The 24,533-nt window shown below is 34.6% G+C and overlaps 1 protein-coding gene across 2 annotated transcripts in view; it reads left to right on the forward strand.

Annotated features, from left to right (window-relative positions):
* Nucleotides 1-24,533, forward strand: part of FAM172A (family with sequence similarity 172 member A) — a 384,459-nt gene that overhangs the window by 206,200 nt on the left and 153,726 nt on the right. For both annotated transcript variants that reach the window (XM_046665307.1, XM_046665308.1), the window contains exon 8: nt 11,556-11,675. In XM_046665307.1, the coding sequence (XP_046521263.1) occupies nt 11,556-11,675 (120 nt within the window). The remainder of the gene's footprint in view (nt 1-11,555; nt 11,676-24,533) is intronic.

Below are 24,533 nucleotides of genomic sequence, written 5' to 3' on the forward strand. Positions count from 1 at the left end.
TTGCTTCCATGTCTTGGCTATTGTGAATAATGCTGTGATAAACATAGGGGTGCATGGGTCTCTTTGAAAGGCTGATTTCAGGTTCTTTGAATAAATACTCAGTAGTGGAATGTCTGGGTTATATGGTATTTCTATTTTTAATTTTTTGAGATATCTCCATACTGTTTTTCATAGTGGCTGCACCAGTTTGCATTCCCACTAGCAGTGTGTGATGGTTCCTTTTTCTCCACAACCTCTCCAACATTTGTTATTTTTTGTTTTGGCTATTTTAGCCATTCTAACAGGTGTAAGGTGATATCTTAGTGTAGTTTTGATTTGCATTTCCCTGATGATCAGTGATGACGAGCATCTTTTCATGTGCCTACTGGCCATCTATATATCTTCTTGGAGAAATGTCTGTTCATATCCCCTGCCCGTTTTTTGATTGGGTTGTTTGATTTTTTGTTGTTGAGTTCTGTGAGTTTTTTATATATTTGGAGATTAACCCTTCATTGGATATATGATTTGCAAGTATTTTTTCCCAGTTGGTGGGTTATGTTTTTGTTTCAATCCTGTTTTCCTTTGCCTTGAAGAAGCTCTTTAGTCTGGTGAAGTCTCATTTGTTTATTCTTTCTATTGTTTCCCTTGTCTGAGAATACATCATGTCTGAAAAGATCCTTTTAAGACTGATGTCAAGGAGTGAACTGCCTATATTTTCTTCTAGAAGTCTTATGGTTTCAGGTCTTACCTTTAAGTCTTTGATCCATTTTGAGCTTATTTTTGTGAATGGTGTAAAAGAATGGTCTATTTTCATTCTTTTACATGTGGCTGTCTAGTTTTCCCAATACCATTTGTTGAAGAGACTTTCTTTTCTCCATTGTAAGTTCTACCTCCTTTGTCGAAGATTAGCTGTCCATAGATGTGTGGTTTTATTTCTGGGCTTTCAATTCTGTTCCATTGATCTGTGTTCCATTGATCTGTTTTTGTACCAGTACCATGCTGTTTTGATTATGATAGCTTTGTAGTATATTTTGAAGTCAGAGATTGTGATGCCTCCACCTTTGTTCTTTTTTCTCAGAATTGCTTTAGCAATTCAGGGTCTTTTGTTGCCCCATGTGAATTTTAGGATTCTTTGTTCTATTTCTGTGAAGAATGTCATTGGGATTCTGATTGGGATTGCATTGAATCTGTATATTGCTTTAGGTAGTATGGACATTTTAACTATGTTTATTCTTCCAATCCATGTGCATGGAATGTCTTTCCATCTCTTTATGTTGTCAGTTTTTTTCAAGAAAGTCTTGTAGTTTTCATTGTATAGGTCTTTCACTTCTTTGGTTAAGTTCACTCCAAGGTATTTTATTCTTTTTGTTGCAGTTGTGAATGGGATTGTGTTCTTGAGTTCTCTGTTAGTTTGTTATTAGAATATAGAAATGCTACTAATTTATGTAAGTTGATTTTGTACCCTGCAACTTTGCTGTAATTGTTGATTACTTCTAGTAGCTTTCTGATGGATTTTTTAGGGTTTTCTATATATACAATCGTGTCATCTGCAGACAGCAAGAGTTTCACTTCTTCATTGCCTATTTGGATTCCTTTTATTTCTTTTTCCTGCTTAATTGCTCTGGCCAAAATCTCCAGTACTATGTTGAGTAAGAGTGATGAGAGTTGGCACCTTTGTCTTCTTCCTGTTCTCAGAGGGATGGCATTCAGTTTTTCCGCATTGAGTATGATGTTGGCTGTGGGTTGTCATACATGGCCTTTATTATGTTGAGGTAATTTCCTTCTATACTCATTTTATTGAGAGTTTTTATCATAAATGGATGTTGGTTCTTGTTAAATGCTTTCTTTGCGTCTATTGAAATGATCATGTGGTTTTTGTTCCTCATTTTGTTAGTGTTGTGTATCACATTGATTGACTTGCGGATGTTGAACCATCCCTGTGTCCCAGGTATAAATCCCACTTGATCATGGTGTATGATCTTTTTAAGGTATTGCTGTATATGGTTTGCCAATATTTTGTTGAGGATTTTTGCATTTATGTTCATCAGTGATATTGCCCTGTACTTTTCCTTCTTTGTGTTGTCCTTGTCTGGTTTTGGGATCAGGGTGATGTTGGCCTCATAGAATGTGTTAGGAAGTGCTGCGTCTTCCTCAATTTTCTAGAATAGGTTGAGAAGGATAGCTATTAATCTTCTTTGAACGTTTGGTAGAATTCTCCAGAGAAGCCATCTGGTCCTGGACTTTTATTTTGAAGGAGGTTTTTGATTACTGTTTGACTCTCTTTACTTGCGATTGGTCTATTCGGAGTCTCTATTTCTTCTTGAGTCAGTTTTGGGAGGTTATAAGAGTTTAGGAATTTATCCATTTCTTCTAGGTTGTCCAATTTGTTGGCATGTAGTTTTTCATAGTATTCTCTTGTAATCTTTTGTATTTCTGTGGTGCCCATTGTGATTTCTCCTCTTTCATTTCTGATTTTATTTATTTGAGTCTTCTCTCTTTTTTTTCTTAGTGAGCCTGGCTAAGGGTTTGTCAGTTTTGTTTATTTTCTCAAAGAACCAGCTCTTTGTTTCATTTATCCTTTCTACTGTCTTTTTTGTTTCAATTTCATTTATTTCTGCTCTTATTTTTATTATTTCCCTCTTCTACTGACTTTGGGCTTTGTTCTTCTTTTTCTAATTCTGTTAGGTGTAGTTTGAGATTGCTTATTTGAGATTTTTCTTGTTTATTGAGCTGAGCCTGTATTGCAATGAATTTCCCTCTTAGGACTGCTTTTACTGTATCCCAAATGAGTTGGTATGGTGTGTTTTCATTTTCATTTGTCTCTGGATAGTATTTGATTTCTTCTTTCATTTCTTCAATAATCCATTGGTCCTTCAGTAGCATGTCGTTTAATCTCCACATCTCTGCCCCTTTCCCAGCTTTATTCTTGTAATTGATTTCTAGTTTCAAAGCATTATGGTTGGAAAAGATGCTTGATATTATTTCAATCCTCTTGAATTTGTTGAGGCTTGCTTTGTTTCCCAACATATGGTCTATCCTTGAGAATGTTCCGTGCGTGCTTGAGAGGAATGTGTAACCTGCTGTTTTTGGATGGAGTGTTCTGTATACATCTATTAAGTCCATCTGGTCTAGTTTTTCATTTAATTCTACAATTTCCTTGTTAACTTTCTCTCTGGATGATCTGTCCGTTGGTGTTAGTGTGAAATTGCCATTTTTTAAGATCAAAAATGTCTAATATTGGTAACTTCATATGGTTCAATTTAATGTTTAGACACCAAATAGTGGTCCTTTATTTTTGAAGATGTTTTCAATTATGCTATATCATAAAATGCTACAGCATTTTTATGCATTCAAATATACTCCTAGTCCTTTAATCATCATTAAACACAAATACACTTTTTAAAAGATAACACATTTAAAATATGCCAAAATTAAGGTAAATTTTTCATCCAGATTATTTAATTGGATTAAAATAAAATTACATCCATGTGACATTATAAAATATATTTTACACATAACTGTTCTTATAAATGTTTTGTTCTATACTAATGTACAATTTATACTTTGTTCCTGTACAAAGGAGTTAAATAACAGAATCATCTTAATGTTTAAAGCTAAAGCCTGTAATTTCCTTGTGTGTGTCTTTCTGGGTTAGGACCATGTGGTATTTGTGTTTCATTTCTCTTGGTGTAGGGTACTCTCCTAGGCAATTCCTAAAAATGTAAATTTTCTTTCATCTTGTACCTATGGATTGGTTGGATACAAGATGATAACTTACATTTTTGCATTCTCATAAATCCATTGGCCTTGGATATCTGCCTCCCATTTAGATTTTATTGAGCTGTATTTTACCTAATGAAAAGTCTTAGCTTTTTAAAGGAAATAGTTTTGACCTGTAAATTTTGTCATATAAAAGGTATAGATTTTATATTAGTGTTCTTTCTCCAGTTGATGTCTCCAGTGTAAATAGTAAATCAGTGGTAGTAATAAGGGCAGCTGATGGGGATGTAGGCTGTGTGTGTGTCTATGTGTGTGAGACATATGGCACATAACTGAAATTAGTGACATAGCTATGTACTAGTTTAAAGTCAAATATGCTAGATTTTATTGTTCATAAAGAAATTTTCTTAGTAGATATACTTACCAGTATAATCACAGAAAGATTTATGTGAAGTAAAATAAAATAATCTTGAAGATTTGATTTTAAAATTGGACATTTTAAAAACCTTTAAATATCTTAAATTTCCATTTTAATTTTCCTAAAATCAAGTATGAGTTTAAGGTATATATTATAAGAGCACTAATTGTATAACTTTGTAGCAACAGGTTAGCCAAAGAAAAATCTGTCAAATTTGGCAGTGGTTCAGAAAATATGTGAACCTGTCACTGTAAGCAGTCTCAAAAGGCAAAATGCTTTACAGGAGCTAATTAACCTTAGAAAATAATTACACAAATATGCAAATGTTGTTTAGATAATTCCATGCGTTATCAGCTCAGGTAGTCCATCATAAATGCAGACCCTGCAATGCCTAGGTAGCAGAATCTGGCCTAGTTGATAAGGCTGTGGTTACTGCATCACTTCTCTTTGGCATTTAAGGATTAATGATGGCACAAGTACATCAGGAAATTCAACCTGTACTCTGAAGACAGACGAGTTCCACAGTGTAAATATCCTATGCATTCTGCCACCAGCAAACTCTAATTAATGGATGTACTTCTTGTCTTTTCGTGCACTTTGTACATTTGCATATTCTAAAATCATCCAGCTTGAATTTACTTAATACAAAATGCATTCTGATGTGAAATTCTTGGAGGAACCTGTAGAGTAGATTTTGTGTGCTTGCATTTCTGTAATTGAGGCATATTAGTAAATCTTTCCTATTGAAATCTGTTAGTTTCAAAATACACTGCTCATAATATACACTCTGGATTATGGTTTATGAATATATAATGGTTGTGAACACAACGTGGGCTGCATGTTGGAACAACACAAATTTGCCTTAGAACAGCATCACCTCCCTTATTCCAATTTTAGTAAGGTATTATGTCAAAAATATATATTAAAAACTACTCTAAGTTTATTAATTCCTGTGCTACCTTTATTGTGCTTAACTGTTGTAGGAGGCAGCAAATATTTGGCAGAATTTGCTACATCTTAAAATGATGGGGATCTGGCTAGTTTAAACATTGTGAATAGTAAAAAGCCATAATTTTGTAAAAGCCTTGGGAAATAGTCACATATGAAAGCCAAGTTTTTTTTTGTTTTTTTTTTTTTTATTTTTTTATTTTTTAAAGATTTTATTTTTTCCTTTTTCTCCCCAAAGCCCCCCGGTACATAGTTGTGTATTCTTCGTTGTGGGTTCCTCTAGTTGTGGCATGTGGGACGCTGCCTCAGCGTGGTCTGACGAGCAGTGCCATGTCCGCGCCCAGGATTCGAACTGACGAAACACTGGGCTGCCTGCAGCGAAGCGCGCGAACTTAACCACTCGGCCACGGGGCCAGCCCCGTAAGCCAAGTTTTTTACTGCTAAAGTTTATCCCCTTTATCACCTGTTTTTTGAAATAATATTTTGAGTAAAACTATTTCTTAATTTTATGTCACTAGTCCTTCAAAAAGTGGAATTCACATAGTGTCGTTAGCTTTCCTTGACGGTTCAGGATCACCGTTGCTCCTGTCAGTTACTGTGCTTTAAATGCACTTGTGTTGCTCAGTAGCAATAGTCTCAGTCTATTGCCCTCTATGTGCTCTTCCAATTTTTGTGGTTTCTCTGTTTCTTCACTTATTATCAAACTTTCAGCTATCACTTCTTCCTCTTAAACCTATTTGAAACCACCCTTCTGATTTGCTGCTTGTAAATGTGCAGTGGGTTCAGACCAGATATTAGAATTTGTTAGATATGAAGGTGTGAAGACCCTGCTCAGATGCTGATTCCCCCTAAGAAGCCAGCAGTTGTCAATCAGTAGGATTTCTTATTTTTTGTTGTTTACTTATTTTATTATAAAAATCATGCATTTTGTAGAAATTTTGGAGAGTTCAAAAAAATATAAAGAAGCTAAAAATACTCATAATCCCACCATCAAAAGCTCAGCTGCTTTTAATATTTTTGATTCCTTCTAGTCTTTTTCAAGCCTTTTTATAATAGTGAAAATTATACCACATATAAAGTTAGATGAACTGCATGTATCATTTTATAAACTCATTGAATAGCTACCTGTTACTTCCTTAGACATATAAACTATACTTTACTTAAATATTTATTTCTGCATTGTTGAACATTTACTCTCTATCCAAATTTTTGCTTTTATAAATGCGACATTGATGAACATCTTTGAGCATCAATCATTTGCCACATTCAGATTATTCAAAGCTAGATTTCCTGAAATGAAGTTTAAATACTCTTTTGTCTTGCTTTTTGAAACACACTTCATGATATTTTGTTAATAGTATCGTTGTCAATAGCACTAGCATAGTTAGTCGTTTATTAAATGCCTATAGCATGCCTCTTATCTATAGCTTGAATCCAAAAGAGAATCTAGCTTCAAATCACTTATATTCTAGAAGGAAAGAGAGTGACATGGCAGATTAAAGAAACAGCAGGCTAGAGAAGAACCAATGAAATAGTACATATAGGATTCAATTTAAGCTGCCGTGGCTAATAGTAGAGCTGACAGATAAACTTGAGCCAACAATATTTTGCAGGAGTTTTAGGATAATAATACATGTAAATAGATATAAATACCTTGCATATATTTCTTGTAAAATGTTGTACGTCAAAGGTTAGTGAAACTCTTTCTCCTTCTGCATGAGAATCTCACCTTCAGTTAACTTTCTAGCTCTTTGTCCCTGGAAGCCTGATAAGGTGGTGTCTTAAATTGGATTTCCTAAGTCACAGATTCTGAAGTTGCATGCAGGAAGTTTGTTGGGGAATTCTCTTGGGATCAGCACCTGTAGGGGAGTGAAAAAAATAGAATTTGGCAGGAGTTAAACTGCAGTACAGTCACAGCAAAGGCCTCATCTAACTCCATGGTAATCTCTGGATCTGGGATGGCTTTTCAGAGATTTTCTGCCTAAGCAAGATATAGGGCTTTTATAGACCCATATCATTTCAACCAGTCTAAGTTGCCTCAGAGGTGGGATTGTAACTTTAGGCAAGATAGTGTTCTTTGGCTGAGAGCAATTCCTAGAGAGTGCCTCAGCTGGAGCTGTCAGCTGCCAACACTTGCACAGCTCAGGAAATAAGTGCTGTATAACTAAAGGGGGTTCTGGGAAGCATGCTATAGCATCTACTCTAAGTGGATGGTTGCTAGGCAACATTGTCTATGGTAGAAAATGACCCCTGATTGGTAAACTGCCTCTGAATTAGAAGGAATTATAATGGACTATAAATACCATAGCTTTGATTGTCCCTGAGGGTAGTAGCTTTTGTAATTGGGCATGTCACTTACAGGCAGGAACCCTGGAAGCCATGCCTGTGGAATTGTTGCAAGAGATATTGGTTTCTGTGGGATATAAGATTTTAAGTCAGGGTAACTCCTGCATATACTGAAGGTGAGTGTGATTCCCTTACTCCTGAGCTAACACCACATGGGCCAAAGAGAATAACTCCTGGAAGGCTATGTGGTCTACTGCAGGAACTGTTGCGAGGCTCCCACTAAAAAGGAATGCCTGGTGCAGCCCTGATGGCAAACTGTGATTCCTACCCTGTATCTTTGGAGGTCAATGGATGTCAAGTGTGGCCCAGAGTAGTCTTGTGTACTTGTTTAGTTGCACTGGTAAGTGACTCCGTAAGTGGGTATTGTAGGCATTTTTTCAGATGAGTCTCACTTTTTAGAACGTTTTGTTTTAAAATCTAAAACTGCAGAATAATTTGATGATTTTAAAGTCAGGCTGAAAATATGTAAATACTTGAAGGTTTTTTTCCTACTGCTGATAGGCCACCGTTAAGAGATATTTGTCTCCATGGAAGAAAAGACTCAGCTATAGTACTAATCTCTGAAAACAGTAGTCTTTATGTGTGAACAGTGGAAAGAACTGTTCATTCTTAGCTCTCCTTTAGTCATAGATTGGTCATTTGGGCTTAGTTGGCAGTTTCCCTCATATCCTATGAGTCACAGAGTTTCACTGACTCTTCCTTTGTAATGACTCATTCCGTCCCTTCCTTTCCATTCACTCTGCTATCACCCTGAGTAGCAGTATAGTCTTTATCACCTCATATATGGATTACTGAACTGCTACCTTGAAAGTGCTCTCTGCCTTTAGATTTTGCCTAATCTGAGCTGCATTACCCATGAAATCCCAGACTAAATTCCATGATAGAGTTTTGTCTAGGGTTTTCAGCCTGTTCAGCCTGTGTAATCTAGATTTTCCTGGAGATAAGTTCCCTGGAAATAGTGAGAAGGAACGCTGGAAAGATAGGTTTAGAGAAGATGTTGGCTAAAGAGTTCCGGGTATTTTTAGGCAATGGGAACCATTTCAGTAAAATGACCTTTTAGGCAGGACAATAGGTTGGTCAGAGCTAGGCTTCAGGAGAATTCATCTGGTAATACAATAAAGGAAAAGAATAGAAGAAATGAGACTAGTTAGGAATTTATGGTTAAGAGAACCCATAGTGAGGTGGGAATGGAAAGGATGGAATAGATAGGATCCCAATGGTATAAAGGAAGAATTGTTGACTGTGGGAAGAAAGCAGGAAGGACCTCACTGAGGTCAGATAGTGTGGATTTATAATGGGTCCATTGCTGTCCAGATAGGAATAGAGAAAGTAATACTCCTCACGCACTAATGCCTCTTATGTCTTTATGTGTTAACACCCTTCTGAAATTGCAGATGCATTAAAGGCCAGGATCACGGCTTACTTCTTATCATCCTTATACGTCCATTTCCAGCACAGAGCCTCTTGGGCACAGTTATCTAATCTCCTATATGTTTCTATTCTGTCCATATATAGAATAACATTTAGAACCAGTCCAGGTATTTAAGATTGTTAGTTCTGCCAACTGTCAGCAGGTGGAAGCTCTGTTACCTCTCTTCCTGTTTCAGTTTTACGTTTATTTCATTGTGAGGTTTAACTAGGGTGACCAGATGCCTAGGTTTCCTCTGGCTAGTCCCAGTTTAGACCTGTTCTCCTAGAACAATTACTAATAATACCTTTCTTCACTCTCACACGTTTGTACAATAAGTTCTCTGGTCATTCTGGATATATGTTCACAGAAGTGCTAAATATGTATTAATTTATAACTATAAAGAACACACTTGTGTATCTACCACTCCAATCAAGAACTGGAACACTGCCAGCCACCAGAAGCCTATTTCCCAATCACAACTCTGTCTCTATTCCTTAGAGTTAACTGCTATCATGATTTTTATGATAACCATTTTCCTTTTTAATCTAATGAAAGCTAACTTATCAAAGCCAAAAATGCCCTACAAGGATTTCCTTCCAGTTATTTTTCTTTTATTTATTTTGTATACTTTAAGTGTGGGTAATTTCATATTTATGTTACTAATAGATATCTTTGAAAGTATATTTGTGTTTTAGTATATGACTAAAGGTTGTAAGGAATCATCCTGAAGATAGATATTGTGTTTTCATTATTTATTTATTACACTACGATTTAATGAGCAAGACACAAGGCCAATTCTTGGCCTCAAGAATTTGTAATCTAACAAGCAACTTTAATACTACAGATCATTCAGTGCAATGATGGGAGTATGTACAAGATGTTGTTGTAGGACATTACCTAGCCTTAGAGATGATTGGGAAGACTTTCTAGAGAAGGTGATATCTCATGTGAGTTCTGAAGACAACTAGGCATTATGCAGGTGAAGGTGGTGGATGAAGTGGTGGCAGAGCACAGGGGTCACTTTCCAAACAAAGGAAATAGCCCAGAGACAAGAAAAGTATGGCACAGTTAGGTCACTGCAATTTGTTCCCTGCAATTGGAACATAGAATGTGTTGTCTTTGGTCTCTCGTGAGGGAAAAGGGTGTCTTTTGGTTCAAAGTATTTTGCAGGGCAGTGGTGAGAGATAGGGTTCAAGGCAGAAGCCAGATCATAAAAGGCCTTAAGTGTCATACTGAGTTTAAACTTGATCCTGAGGGCAATGAGAAAACTTTGAAGAGTTCTAAGCAGGGAACAAGTAATGTGGCAACATGATCATTTTTGCATTTTTGAAAAGTTGTTCTCACTGTAGTCTTAGAGCATATTTTAAATGAGCAGTCCTAGAAGCCTGGAAACTGGGCTGGAGACCATCACACTCATCCACTTGTGAAATGATGGTCGCTTGAGCTAAGCAAGAGGAAATGAGAATGGAGAGAAGTGGGTGGATTTAAGAGACAGCTGGGGATAGAATCAAGAGGATTTTAATGATTCATTATATGTGGGGTTTGAGGGAAAGAGAAATAAAAGATGATGTGGAGATTTCATCTGGAGGTGGGGAGCAAAGACAGTGACACAGGTTTGTAGAGGAAATTTTTAGTGCAGTGTTAAATTGGTTGAGTTGGAGGTGTCTGTGGGACATCCAAAAGGAAATGACCTTGGGTCTGGAGCTCTGGAGAGAAATTTAGGGCGGAGATAGACATTAAGGAACAATAGCTTCTAGGTGCCAAGCGAAACCATTCCTATGGACCTTAATATGATATTATAAAGTTTCTGAGATGGAAAATGTGAATAAATGGTGTTCATTGTCTAATAACCATGACATTTTTAGGGAATTAGTCTTTTGGTGTTAAAGCTTCCAAGAAATGTTTGCACAAAACTTTTTCATGATCTGTTTAGTTTTTAGCAGTTTTGATTTTTGATCAGTATTATTTAGCTCTTTGGGGTTTTTTTCTTTTTCACATTATCCAGGTTTTAGCTTTAACCACAATATGTGTCAGCTATAGAAACAAATACAATAATAATGAAGTTGTTATGGAACTTTTGGAATTAAAGCAACATGCGTTCATTTCTTAGGGTTTAGCAAGTTAGGAGAAAATGCAAAGCCCTTGGGTTTATATGTTTAGATTTCTCCCAGTTCTAAAAATAAAATCTGTGTGGAAAATGCTTTTAGAAAAAAAGTATATTTTTTAAATAATCTAATAGAAAATATTTGTTGTTAATTTTCTACTCATTGTCAGCTTACAGAGATACTTAAAATTTTATAAAGCAAATGATTTAGATGTTGTATAAGTATTTTCATATATAAATATAGAAATGTATCTGAATTTTTTTAGTATCACACTGTTTTGTCATGAGACCACTATAACTTTCTGCTATGAAATTCTAATGTACTTAGATATATTTTAATATCTCAAATATACCTAGAATGCAATTTCCCCTCAAAAATGTGCTTATTTTAAATATTTTGTTTCAGAAAATTATTGTAACAGTTAAGCTTAGCAGTAATTTACTAATAGTTTAATACTAATTTATTCTCTAATTTGAATTTTCAGTGTAGTTCTATAGTGTTATTACTATTTTGAATGAGCTCTAACCATCCTATTTTTTATGCTATGTAAGCAAGTGTATAATTTAAGTTTTGATTACTATAATAATTAGATACAGGATATAATATATGATATTTGTTTTCTTTATAGGAAAATGGTTCTCCTGAAGAACATACGGTCTATGTGTGGGACCATTTCATAGCCAAGTCTGCAGCCGAGAATGTATTTTTTGTTGCTCACAGCTATGGAGGACTTGCTTTTGTTGAACTGGTAAGTGCACATTTAACTCTATTTTTAATTCCCAAACTCTTTACATGTTCATCCCCTCCACTCCTTTTTTTCTTGGTATCATTACTTTAAATTATTTTATAAAGGATGAAAATAAAGTATTTTGAGTAAATGATTTTGTGACATTTAAAGAGAGTACATAGACTTATTTATTTTATTGTGGCAGAGCTTTTCAATGCTAACCAGAAAGCTTTTGATTGTTCCTTATTTACATATTACTTTTTAATTTCGACATATAGCCCCAGTTTCCATACATCTTATGATATTTATGTTCCCTATTTTATGTGCACACCGTTGAAGTATATATTATCTATGAAGTGTTTAAAATTTCAAGAGATCCTTTGAATATTTGGGAATATTTTGGTAATCTTTAACTGACTTTTGTCTCTACAAGTTAGTACTTGATCAGAATCTATATAATTAGTACTAAAAATATCAGAAAGCCTTTATTAATCTGCTTCTAAGTGGAACACATTGCTTGGCTATAAAAATCTTTGCATTTCAAAATAATCTGATTCTTGGAGTTAAGGTTATGTGTACATGATAGAAAAAGTTATTGAGATTTCTGAATTTCATCTGTATTATATGCAGAGTTACAAGTACTATATCTTGCACCAATATGAATGGTTAATGAGATATAATCAGTACTAAAAATGCACTAGTGAAGAATTCCTGCTCCTTGTGCATAACTCCTTATGTCACAGGAAGGTACCAGTGCTATAATAAAATGATTAATTTGATAAAAGTGCATTTGATGATTTTAAATCCAAGTAGCCTAAGGTGGACATTAAAAGGAGGCACAGCATTGGTTGTCTAATTCTATGTTTCTAAACTTTGCTCTATATTTCTCTTTGTCATGGAAATTAAATATATTTCCATGGCCTTTTCAACTTCCTCACACCTTATTGCTTATTGCTTACCCACATGATTTAGATATAAAACTGGTGGTGACACCTGAGAATACATTTGCTGACCTAGATTTGTAAATGCTTCGGCTCTCTTAAGATCAATAAATAAGCTAAATCATTCATTTCTTAAATTGATTTCACTTTTTAGAAATTATTTTTAAGTACTTTTAACTCTACTGAATTTATTTATTTTAGTATATAATAGATAAGATAGTTCTCTAACATGCTAGTATGACATACTTTTTAAAATGTGAATGTTGTCTTTCAAGTAGTTCCTTTAACCCTACAGATATAAATATATATATACGTACATGCATTGTATGTGTGTAGCTGATGTTTTCTTTTTAAGCCATTAATTTACTTAAAACATAAAATTTCATTGACTTGTAGAGTAACTTAAAATATGTCTGAGAGTCTGCAAGACTAATCAAATTCTAGTTTTTTTACTTTAAGACAGTTTATAAAACCCTTTTGTATATCAAATTGGGAATTTAAGTCAATTTTGGACAGTTTTAAAAATGAACTTAAGATGCCAGAGTAGCAGATGACCAGTGTGTCAGTCCTGTTTTGCCTGTCCTTCTTGTCACACACTGGTGGATATTTCTCCACTTTTGTTCCACTTTAATATAAAGCACACAGATGTTTCAGAACAAGACTTGACTTCTGACCTTGAGGCTATTAGGGTCAGGGTCCTCAGGGCCTGTGAAATTATCACAAGCTGAGCTAAAGTTTTTCTCCATCACAGGAAGTAACCAGTAAGTAAGAAGTTAAAAAGGAGCTTTGTCAAAGAGACAAGATGGTCTCAGTAAGGGTCAGCTTCTGTAGTCTGCTATCTCTGCAGGAGGTGCATGCATGGGAGGAGGAATATAATATAACCACTGGCACATCACATATCTGTCAGGCAGCACCAGGACTGAGAAGTCTATTTAATGTAATATACCTTGTTTAGGTTTTAAAATATTAATGGCGATTATCTCAACTTCATATATTTGCTACTTTTTGTGAAGTAACTTTGATGGGGGTATGGACTAGGGGAGTACAGATGGTGGCAACTAAAGAAAAAGTGGTTCCTGACCTGATAAAATGGATTCCTCTAAACAAATAACATTGTACACTGATGAGTTTTACATAACTTTTTGACAAAGCTTGATTAATGTATTTAAGGCCATTGTGTTTCTACTTAAATTCAAAAGGATTTTTAAAAGATAGCATTGATAAAGAAACAACCAAAAAAAATGGAAATATCTTTAAAACTTTTGCTTTTGCCTAAAGCTGAATAATATTCTTTCCTATTCTCCCCAGAATTCTTAGGGGGAAAGTCGTGGTATTTAAAATATTGACAAATATTCATTCTCTCAGAATTTTTCAACATAGGTGTATTATATAAAAGTGTTTTACATGGACTCAAAATTTTAATATTAACTTTACAAGAAAATGAATTGTGAACATATTAAATTATGGTTTAGTTTTTTTATCTCAGTAGTAGTATACACATCAGACGTCAAATCCTTTGGATTCCAGTAAAGTTGCACTGTTTTAAATTGTCATAAAATTCTACTCCTGATTAAAGACTCTGTACACACACACATACTCTTCTTACGGAATAGTCCTAGTTTGCAGCATCGTGTTTGAATGCATAGAAACTGTTTTTCTCCCATTCTCATACAAGTTCACATTTTTATTTTTAGGTCATGAATTTTAAGAAAATTTACTGTAAATGTAAACTTTGTGGCAATGACAGTTCCACCAATAGATGCAATTACTTATAGTGCTTATTGTTTGAAAACAGGTACCAGTCAGGACCTATTCTAAAATATATCTCGCCACTTACTAAATTAAAATTGTGCATAATTGTAGTTTAAAATTGAATGTGCTGCTAATAGATTATCTGAAAATAAATTACTTTTAAATTTAGATCACAGAATAGTTGTAGAGCTTTCGTGTTTTGCTAATTGTTGTCTTTGAAAACTGAGCACGTAATTTATGATTATATCCTATCTTAAAGTGTTGAATTTCTTCTGAAGAATACATTATAGTTAGAGATTTATTTTCAAAGCCCATGTTCATTTTATGGTAGTAAATCTTGGAACTTGATCCAGTCTAACCTCATAAAAACGTGTACAGTTTACTATAATACTGAGAAAAATGATACTAAAAATGTGCCTTTCACTGCTTTTATTCACATCATATGGTAACAACTCAAATTTTAATTCTCCACACTTTCTGTGATCCTAGTAAAAGTAGATGTTGATAAGACAGCACTGGTAGCAATTCTAGCATTTACTCATTAAAAGCAAAAGGGAAGAACTATTTATTTTATGAATTGATAGTGAATTTTTGGAAGTAATATATCTACCCTATGTTATCTTTTCTGTATATTTAAAATAACACTGATATATAAAGTTAGTTATTAAACCATCATTTATGAAGCCTTAAATTTCTCTCTAGAAAATTCTCTTTTGTATGTGATAGAATTAGTAGTAATAATCAGAATGCATTTACTAAATGCATGCAGAAAGACAGCTACAAATAACACAGCTTACTTTTGCTTTATATTAGTTGTTAAAAATTGAGCTCTTTTGTTGGAAATTAACTGTCATTAAAGAAAAATGCAGTTTTTAAGCATTTCCATCATCTCTTTCTCCAGCCACTTTGATGAAGTGATGATTCCATTGCTTCCATTGTTGGTCATTTCAAAGTGCTTTGCTCTTGTCTTTCTAGGTGATGGTCAGTTTGACAAAATTAAGTAACCTTAAAATTTTCTTTTATTGGTAAATGTTTGCTTTCCTTGTCAATGCCTGGTTTCCAATCTCAGCTCACCTTACCTTCTCTGTTTGCAGTGCTTAGTAAATCAACTTGCATTCAGATTTTTTGTCTTAGTCAAAGTGAGAGTGTTGATTTTTTTTGTAAAAAACATTACACAATTTTAGCGAATATGTTTCATTAGTTTATTGAATCATCTTAGCTGATACAGAACTAATATTTTTTTATTACTTTTATTTGCTTTTCCATATTATTAGTGGTGTGTTCACAACCACCATTAAAAACATCACTTAGAAATGTGTGAAAACCGCTTCTTTTGAAAGTGTATCTCTACCCACTTTTGATTTTGGTTTCTCCATGCTTGTCAGCACTTGATTGGCATCTCACTTGCATGTGAATTAAGGAATGAAGGGAACTCTATTTTCCTGCCATTGTTCCATGCTGGGCTCCCTAGCCTCCAGGCAGCCTAAGCTGACCATCAGCAGCTGAGAGAGGACTAGTTGTTGGACATAGCTGTGTGAGGACGTTCAACCTCAGTCTACTCTGAGTCAGTCTTTTAGAATTGGCCAGAGCATGATTTGGATTTACGCTGAAGAGAAAATGGAATGAGACTAAAAGAATTAGTTTTACCTTTAGTGACATCAGTTAACTGTGACCTTAAAGAAGCATCATTTACATTTTGTCTGGAAAGAACGAAGTAAATTGGATATTGGTAGGATATCTGCTTATTATGATCAATGAGAATAGCTGAAAGTTAGGCTGCTTGGAATCAAGAATTGAGGAGAGGGAGAATAAGGAGAGAGCAACCAAAGAAAAATTGAGCCATAATAGTATCAAAATAATTCAGGCCCCAAACACTTCTTACAAACCTACTTAAAAATGTAGGTAATTCAGTAAAAATAAGTTACCATTTGTAATATAACTTGAATTTCTGATTTGGCTGCCTGCATGATAGAAATAGCACGTTAATATATGGAATGATTACAACTTGTTTTATGGAATGCTGTCTTAATTCTTTAGTTGTTTTAAAAATGAAAACAATTTAGTTTTTGCAAGCTCTTTGAAAGAGGAACCAGAGGTTATATCATTTTTACCTCTATTCAGTTTTATTTCATGCCATGCATATAGTAGAAATACTATCTTTTGATTGGTTGTTGATAAAGCTAATTTTAGGAGTTAGACGCAAGAGTCCGAGTGAGATCCAATGAAGGGCTTTACCGCCACAGAAGTAGTGGGAATGGCAAGGAAGAAGCACACGTTAGAGATGTTAAGGAGACAAATTCTCCATGGCTTAGTGACATTGGATCTGGAAAAGTGAATGAGGAGAAAGAGGGTAGTAGTCTATCCTTCTCCACACCCACCTACAGAAGCGTGTCAAAGTGGATATGAAGAATCCAAACACAACAGATAAAAAGTAGTGAACAGTGATTATGCAGATATGTAGGTATTTGGGGAAACAGTTGGCACATACTGGATATTTAATAATTATGGTTAATAGAATAAATGAGATATCAAATGAGAGTTTTAAAAAGAAAAGGTGAGAGTTAGATATACAGACGTGATTTGTTAATAAGCACCACAGGAGTTACCCATGTATTGAGGTTTAACTTTTTTTCAGCTTTTACTCAAATAATTTTTAATACATATTAGGAGGACCCACTGTTTAAAAGAATGACTCAGTTTGTTAGTTTTTATGTTAACTCCTCTCTTTTTGTCCCATATCTAACCAGACAACACATTTTTTCAGTTTTTTTTCTCTGAAGTATTGATCATCCCTTTTCCTCTTTGTGCCCACTGTTGTTAGTTTCCTCATTTCACAGCTATATCACTACACTCTTCTACTCATTTTCCCACTGACTCTCTTTACCCTCTGTTCCATCCTGTATACCACACCCTGGTTGATATTGTTTGAATACCCCTTTTACCATGCCATTCCAGAATCACATTGGCTCCCTATTGTCTACTGCTTCATCTCTCCTCTCTGTAAATTTAAGTCCTTCCATATATTGTGATTCTCTCTTTCCAACTGTATTTTTTCCAATAGAAACTTTGGTTTCTAGTCTTAATTTCCTTACTGCCATTGTTCCGTCTCACCTGACCTCTACCCCTGGCCTCCAAACACAGTGTAGTAGAAGAACCCGAAACTTGGAAGGAAGTAACCTGGATGTGAATCCTAGTTCTGATACCTACAAATTATGATAACTTGGGTCATATCCCTTATGTGTGTCTTCCTCTGTAAGTACCTACCTATAGCAAAGTTTGAGGATTAATTTAGAAAATTCCTGGTTTTTAGGAATTAAATCAATGTTAGTTGAATATGAGTCTAAATACCCACAGAATATGCTCATTCTCATTTTTGCTAATGCCGTTTCCCTTCCTAAGTGAAAAGATTTTTCTCCTTACTAGATTTTTCATAAAGTATTCTCAATTAACTCCCCTTTTTTCTATAGTATTTGCATGTTTCACAATTGAAAACTTTATTACATACTAATTAGTTTTAAGTTATCTTTTATCTCTAAATCTTATCTTGCCCAAATCATCTGGAAACAACTTGGGGCTAAAGAGTCTAATATTCTTACTCCACCCCCCTCCAAGTTTGGGAACAGTATATATTACAACAACATGAGCAGTCTTAAATATCTGCACAGTTAATTGACTGATATATAGAATTTAAACATTAACAATAACTCTTTTACTAGTTAAACTTATTCATTATTCCAGCCCTCCATTTGAATATTGACTATTGGGAATTCTGCCTTATCAATTCTTTCACTTTAGACAGTATTCCCTTTTTGTTCCTGGTGTTAGTCTATTATAGTTTCCTCTCTGCTGGTGACCCCAACCCTCAGGCTGACTGAGAAGATTGCTTCTCTATGACTCACTTTTCAAAGTATAGTCTTTTGAATCAAAGAGGAGATTATTAAACTAAGTTATAATTGCATCCTCATAATGTTATATGGCAGTGTGTGGAATAAGTGTAGGAAACTCCACTTTATCCCCAATCATGAGTTTAACATTACTTTTAATTTAGTAATTAGCTTACTTTTGCTTGTTTTCATGTTTTTAAGTTTTAAAAAATTGAGATATAATTCAGTTATCTTTTTTGAGATATAATTAAGATTTATTGCGCTTTATTGAGATATAATTCACATGCCATAAAATTCATCTTTTAAAGTGTACAATTCAATGGGTTTTATCATATTCATAGAATTGTACAGCCATCACCATTTAATTTTAAAACACTTTCATCACCCCTAAAGACACTCTCATCCCCATTAGTCATCACTCCTCATACTTAAAATCCCACCAGCAATGTGTCAGGGTTCCAGTTCCTCCACAGCCTCATCAACAGTTATACTAAGTTTTGAAATTGGGAAATGTGGCTCCTCCAACTTTGTTCTTTTTAAAGATTGTTTTGGCTATTCTAGGTCCCTTGTATTTCCATATAAATTTTAGGATCAATTTGTCAATTTCTGCAAAAAAGGAAGCTGGGGTTTTGATTGGGATTAAATCTATAGAGCATTTTGTGGAATATTGCCATCTTAATACTCTTAAATCTTCCAATCCATGAACATGGGCTTTCTCTCCATTTATTTAGATCTTCTTTCAAAAATGTTTTGTTGTTCTTAGTGTACATGTCTTACACTTCTTTTTTTAAAATTTGTTTCTAAGTATTTTATTCTTTTTGATGCTATTGTAAATGAAAATGTTTTCTTAATTTCATTTTCAGATTCTTCATTGCTAGTGTATAGAAATACAATTTTTATATATTCATCTTGTGTCCTCCAACCTCGCTGAACTTATTAGTTCTAATAGTTTTTTTGTGAATTTCTTAGGATTTTCCATATTCAAGATCATGTAATCTGTGAATAAAAATAGTTTTACTTCTTCCTTTCCAATCTGGATGCTTGCTTTTTTTTTTTTTTGGTTTTGTCTTGTTTTGTTTTGCCTAATTGGCCTGTCTAGTACAATGTTGAAATGGAGAAAAGTTTCACTGATCTTTAATAAGAATCTTTTTGTAGAATAAAGAATCCATATTACTCCATTGGAATTACCTTTGGAGGAGGCTTTTTCAGTATCCATATAGGTGGGCTGCATTCCGGTCTCACTGCCCAGCATCTGTGCAGCTGAGAGATTGGACACTCTATCTCTTGATTCAACAAAGACTGCCAGGAAACTACTGTCTGGTATAATTACCACAATAATATATAAGGAGAACCCAGAGAAATTGGCATATTAATTTGCAAATCATGTATGTGATAAGGGACTTGTATTCAGAATATATAAAGAACTCATACAACTCAACAGTAAAATGACAACACAATTAAAATATGGGCAAAGGATCTGGTAGACATTCTCCAAAGAAAATATACAAATGGCCAATTAGCACATGAAAAGATGCTCAAAATCACTAGTCGTTATAGAAAAGCAAATAAAAACCACAATGAGATATCAGTTCATCCCCACTAGGATAGCAAAAATAAATAAAGACAAACAATAACAAGAAATATTTCTTTTTCTATTGGTTTTATTAAAGATCTTAGTGGATAAAGAAGCTTGAGAGAACAAGGATGGAAGGCAGATCCGGGCAAAGGTCTCATTATTAGAGTTCAGGATGGATTCAGGAAGAGCTAATTCAGCTGGAGAAATTGGCTTTGGAGGGAGTAGCAGGTAAACCATCACTAGGTAGTTATCTATGGAGCATGGTAAGCTCAGGTTTGAAACAGGAGGTATAATCTGGTGGCAGGGAATAGAAAAATCAAGGCATTAGGTGATAACTGAGCAAAAAATGTAGTCATTGGTTCTAGGAATACCTCTTCTCCCCTACCATACCCCACCTCACTGCCTTATAGGGAAGGAAGGGGAAAAAAGGAACAGGATCCAGCACTGGGGAAAGGATAAAGTAAGGTTTAAGGCATCAACCATTGACTCGGGCTTAAGAAATGGAATCCTTTCCTGAGAAAGAAGTTATAGCAGTAGGCAGAAAAATCAGAAGGACTATGAAATGATGAATCAAGGCAGAAGTCCACTTTATGTGACTCAAGTCAGAATGGGGTAGAGTAGAATACTGCATTCTAAGGTCATTCGGATACCCAGGACTTATCCTTGGTATACCTGTAATCAGGTTTCTCTGGCTATAAAGGAGATGGAGTGGGAAGAGCTATCATTTTCCTGCTTTTATGGCTCTGAAATGATCACGTTATAGGTCTCAAACTTTCTTTGGGCCCAGAGAAACAAAGTGACGCTCTTCTAAGCTACTGTGATCTTAACTTTTAGAGTTGGGAACTTTTAACCCTTGAATTTATGTCAGTTCTCTCTCACCTCATATTTTTTCTTATAGGTTTTCAACACATTTTCATTGAGTGAGTTTAGATCACAATAAAGTCACCTGGAACACATAAGTTTGACTTTATAGAAATTGTTTCTTGGAGTTAGTATTGAATATTATGCCCTCAGAACAAGAAATGGGTTAGAAAACTGCTATTAAAGATATTTATTTATTCACTTGAACACCCCCACTCTGTACAAGTACTGGGGGGGAAACATTAAACACATGATCCTTGGCCTCAAGAAGGTTATAGTCTAGGTAGGAAGCACATTTAAACAAAGAAAGTAATACAGTAAGATAATTGTCAAGTGGGATGGTAGCCAAGAGGTCATTATGTTAACTTCCCCTATATGAAGATCCATACAGTAAATTTGTGTGAGAGTTAAATTTTAGGAAGACTTGTTTCTGTTGATAAACTGATAAGCTCTTTTTGTCAGAAAATAAGAACTCTATAATGCATTTTTACCTTTGTCTCTGGTAAACCCAGAGCTGTGGTTAGTTTACTGATTCATTAATTATTCTCAGCCCTGATCTCTTATTCAGTGTCTTCATTCATAGTTATCTTTTGCTAAAAGTCACCTCATAATCCTTTTCTTAATCGACAGAGAAGAAATAACAAATCCATCCATTATTTTCTCCGGTTCCTACTATGCTGCCTCGCCAAGCTGGACCTATAATAAGGATATACTCAATAAATAGTTTTTGATCCTAGATTTATATATAAATAAGTTATCAGAGGCACATCTCAGAGGGTGCTGTGTTGGGTCGGAATGAAGAAAGTAGGGTCTGGGCATTCGTATAGATCCACGAGATAGAGCAAAGTGATATGGACAAGAGAACAAAGTTATCATTTAAGATGGAAAGCAGGGACATTTAGAGTTAGTATGCTAGAGTGTATAGGAGGTACACTCTATGACCCTGAAATATTGGACGCTTATGAGGACCATTAGTAGAAATTGATCAGTGAGTGCCGAAAATCAACTAAGAAGATATTGAAATCTCTAATTAAGTGAAGCAGCCAAACCTAACCCTAAGCCCAAACTTAGTTATATTTTCTGGGATTAAATTGAATAAGTTAAATCTTGTATCTTCTAGAAATTAGTTTGCTTATTTAAATATTTATTAGTGTATTCAGATTTCTTCTTAGTTTTCCATACCTTATTTGAATTTTTCTCATAAAGAAGTTTATTAAAGAACATTAAAATACAATAAAAAATTGCTATTTAATGTTTCGGTGACAATTTTATAATCGAGTCAAATGATTAAAAAGTGTTCTAATTTAGGGGTGAGCCCAGTGGCATAGCGTTTAAGTTTGCACACTCTCCTTCAGTGGCCCATGGTTTGCCAGTTCGGATCCAGAGTACGGACCTATGCACTGCTTATCGAGCCATGCTGTGGCAGGTGTCCCACATATAAAGTAGAGGAAGATGGGCATGGATTTTAACTCAGGGCCAGTATTCCTCAGCAAAAAAAGAGGAGGATTGGTGGCAGATGTTAGCTCAGAGCTAATCTTCCTCAAAAAAAAAAAGTGTTCTAATTTTGAATATACCTACTTTATGCCTAAATATCCATAAATCTTGATATCTAACTTCTAAAGTCTTATCTTCAAATTTCTTTACCACATTAATCTGTCATCTGGATTAGAAGAAAAATGACGTTTATCTTTCTAAAGGAGAGGCAGTGGGCAGAAAGATAAAGCATACTTAGCTTTCTCATACAGTAGAAATTCCCTGTCCTGATTTTTTTCCAGTTATAAGGCATCATGGGATGCTTTATAATTATAGATGTTGATTTTCTAAAAGTTTCTAATAGTCTGCCTGCTAACAGCAAAGAAACCTTGACTTTCTCTGTAAGGTGATGCCCTATAAATTGTAATAAAGTGATGTGAGAACACTAGCCTCTGTATTGCTTTGTTGTGTTACTGCTCACTTTACCTCAGAAAAAATTCCTAGTTCCAATACCGTTAATAGTGTATGATAGTTTCTACCACTGTTACAGGCTCAGCCTCAAATTTTCAGTTTTGCTTCCTATTACACGTATTTAGGACATCTATCTGAATATTAGATATATGTGTCCAAATATTAAATACATAGTAATATATTAGATATCTTTAGCATATTACAAACCTTAACATTTGGTTACACTTACTTTTTCTCTCAGATTTTAAATCAATTCTCAAGCAAAGCAGGTATCTTTCTATCTGATGGCTGCGTTAGAGCCCTCTCTCCCTCTTGTAGAGCCCCATCATGGCTCTTACAATAGAGTCCAGAGAATCTGTCACCAGCCATAGAGGCCCGAGACATGGTTGTGTCAAGAACGATTCTAAGCAATTCATAGCAGTGTCTTTGAAAATGAACATTTTAAATTGAAGTAGTATATCTATGAATGTCTTGCACATCAGAAGGCAATGGCATCATCTTCATATTCATCAGCAGTATCACTCGTGCTTCAACGTTACTTAGTGTGCACCAGGCACTGCCCTAAGCATATACATTATATAAGTATATTTTATCTCATTTAATCCTCATAACAACTTTAGGAGGTAAGTACTATCATCATCCCCATTTTACAGATGAGAAGCATTTATATATATTTTTTCTCCCTCTAAACTTGTGACCTCTCACTTTGTTACAGTGGGCTTTTGTTTCTCTCTTTCATCAAGTACCTGTGCAGAATAAATGGTATAATACACTAACCCTTATGCCTCTCATACCTAAAACAACCTCCTGGTTTTTCATGTATTTCAGCATTCGTCTACATTGTTCTGTTGAATTACGCAATGACTTAGTTTTTATTCTCTATCCTATTTACTCCTTACTCTTTTCTGTTCCTTCCAAGCAGGACTTCAATTTTAATCAATTCTTAATTACCCAAAGTAATGAAGGGGAAAGAAGGTGTGGAAAATTTAAAATAACAGGCAATCCCCAAATCATTTATATTTAAATTTTGAATATGTTTTGATGTGGTGTTCTGGAAATTCAGTTTAAGCAGAAAAATTGAAAACGCTTTATGAAGATCTAGAGAACAGATGAGTTTCCTTGGCCAAGCCCCTGGTTGGCTCTTCTTTGCAAGTCATTCCATGCTGGAAATATACAGCTGTCTTCTAATACCAACTAAATAGAATTGACCTTTGAGATCTCACTGGAACAATCTCTGCTATCAATGTTTATTCCTTTGCATTATCCATAAGTTACACCTGGAAGTAATAGCTATAAAATATAGCAGCTACCAAGTACTAGGCATTGTTTTAAGTGCTTTATAAATATTAACTCATGTAATCCTTGTAACAACCCTATGATGTTGGTGTTATTATTATCCTCAGTTACATATGAGGAAACTGAGGCACTGAAATATTAAGTACTAAGATCATACAACTAATAAGTAATGGAGCCAGAATTTAAACCTAGGCTTTCTGGCTCCAAAGCCCATGCTCAGAACCATTACACTGTACTACCTACCACTCGGCAGTGAGTATTAGTTTAAGATGCTGCTAGATTTGATCATTAAACATTATTTTAGCAAGGCATTGCACAACTTATGTTTAACTCTATGAGATAGGTATTATTAACCCTGTTTTATAGGTGAAGGACTCAGAAAGGCTGAGGAACTTATCCAAGGTTGCGCAACAAAACTCAGAGCCAGAATCAAAATCCAATGAATTTGAAGTCGAAATCCAATCTCAGAATCAATAAATTTACCTGTGAAACACTCTTCCCTCTGATAAGTGTTTGAAAAAACTGCATGAAATAAATTTTTAATAAATTAGAATATTTTTAATTAATGAAGGGACTTTCCATTTAAAGAAATTTTGCATTTATATTTGTAAAGCACGAAATTCTT

This window comes from Equus quagga, chromosome 7 (genome assembly GCF_021613505.1).
Source record: "Equus quagga isolate Etosha38 chromosome 7, UCLA_HA_Equagga_1.0, whole genome shotgun sequence".
Classification (NCBI taxonomy): domain Eukaryota; kingdom Metazoa; phylum Chordata; class Mammalia; order Perissodactyla; family Equidae; genus Equus; species Equus quagga.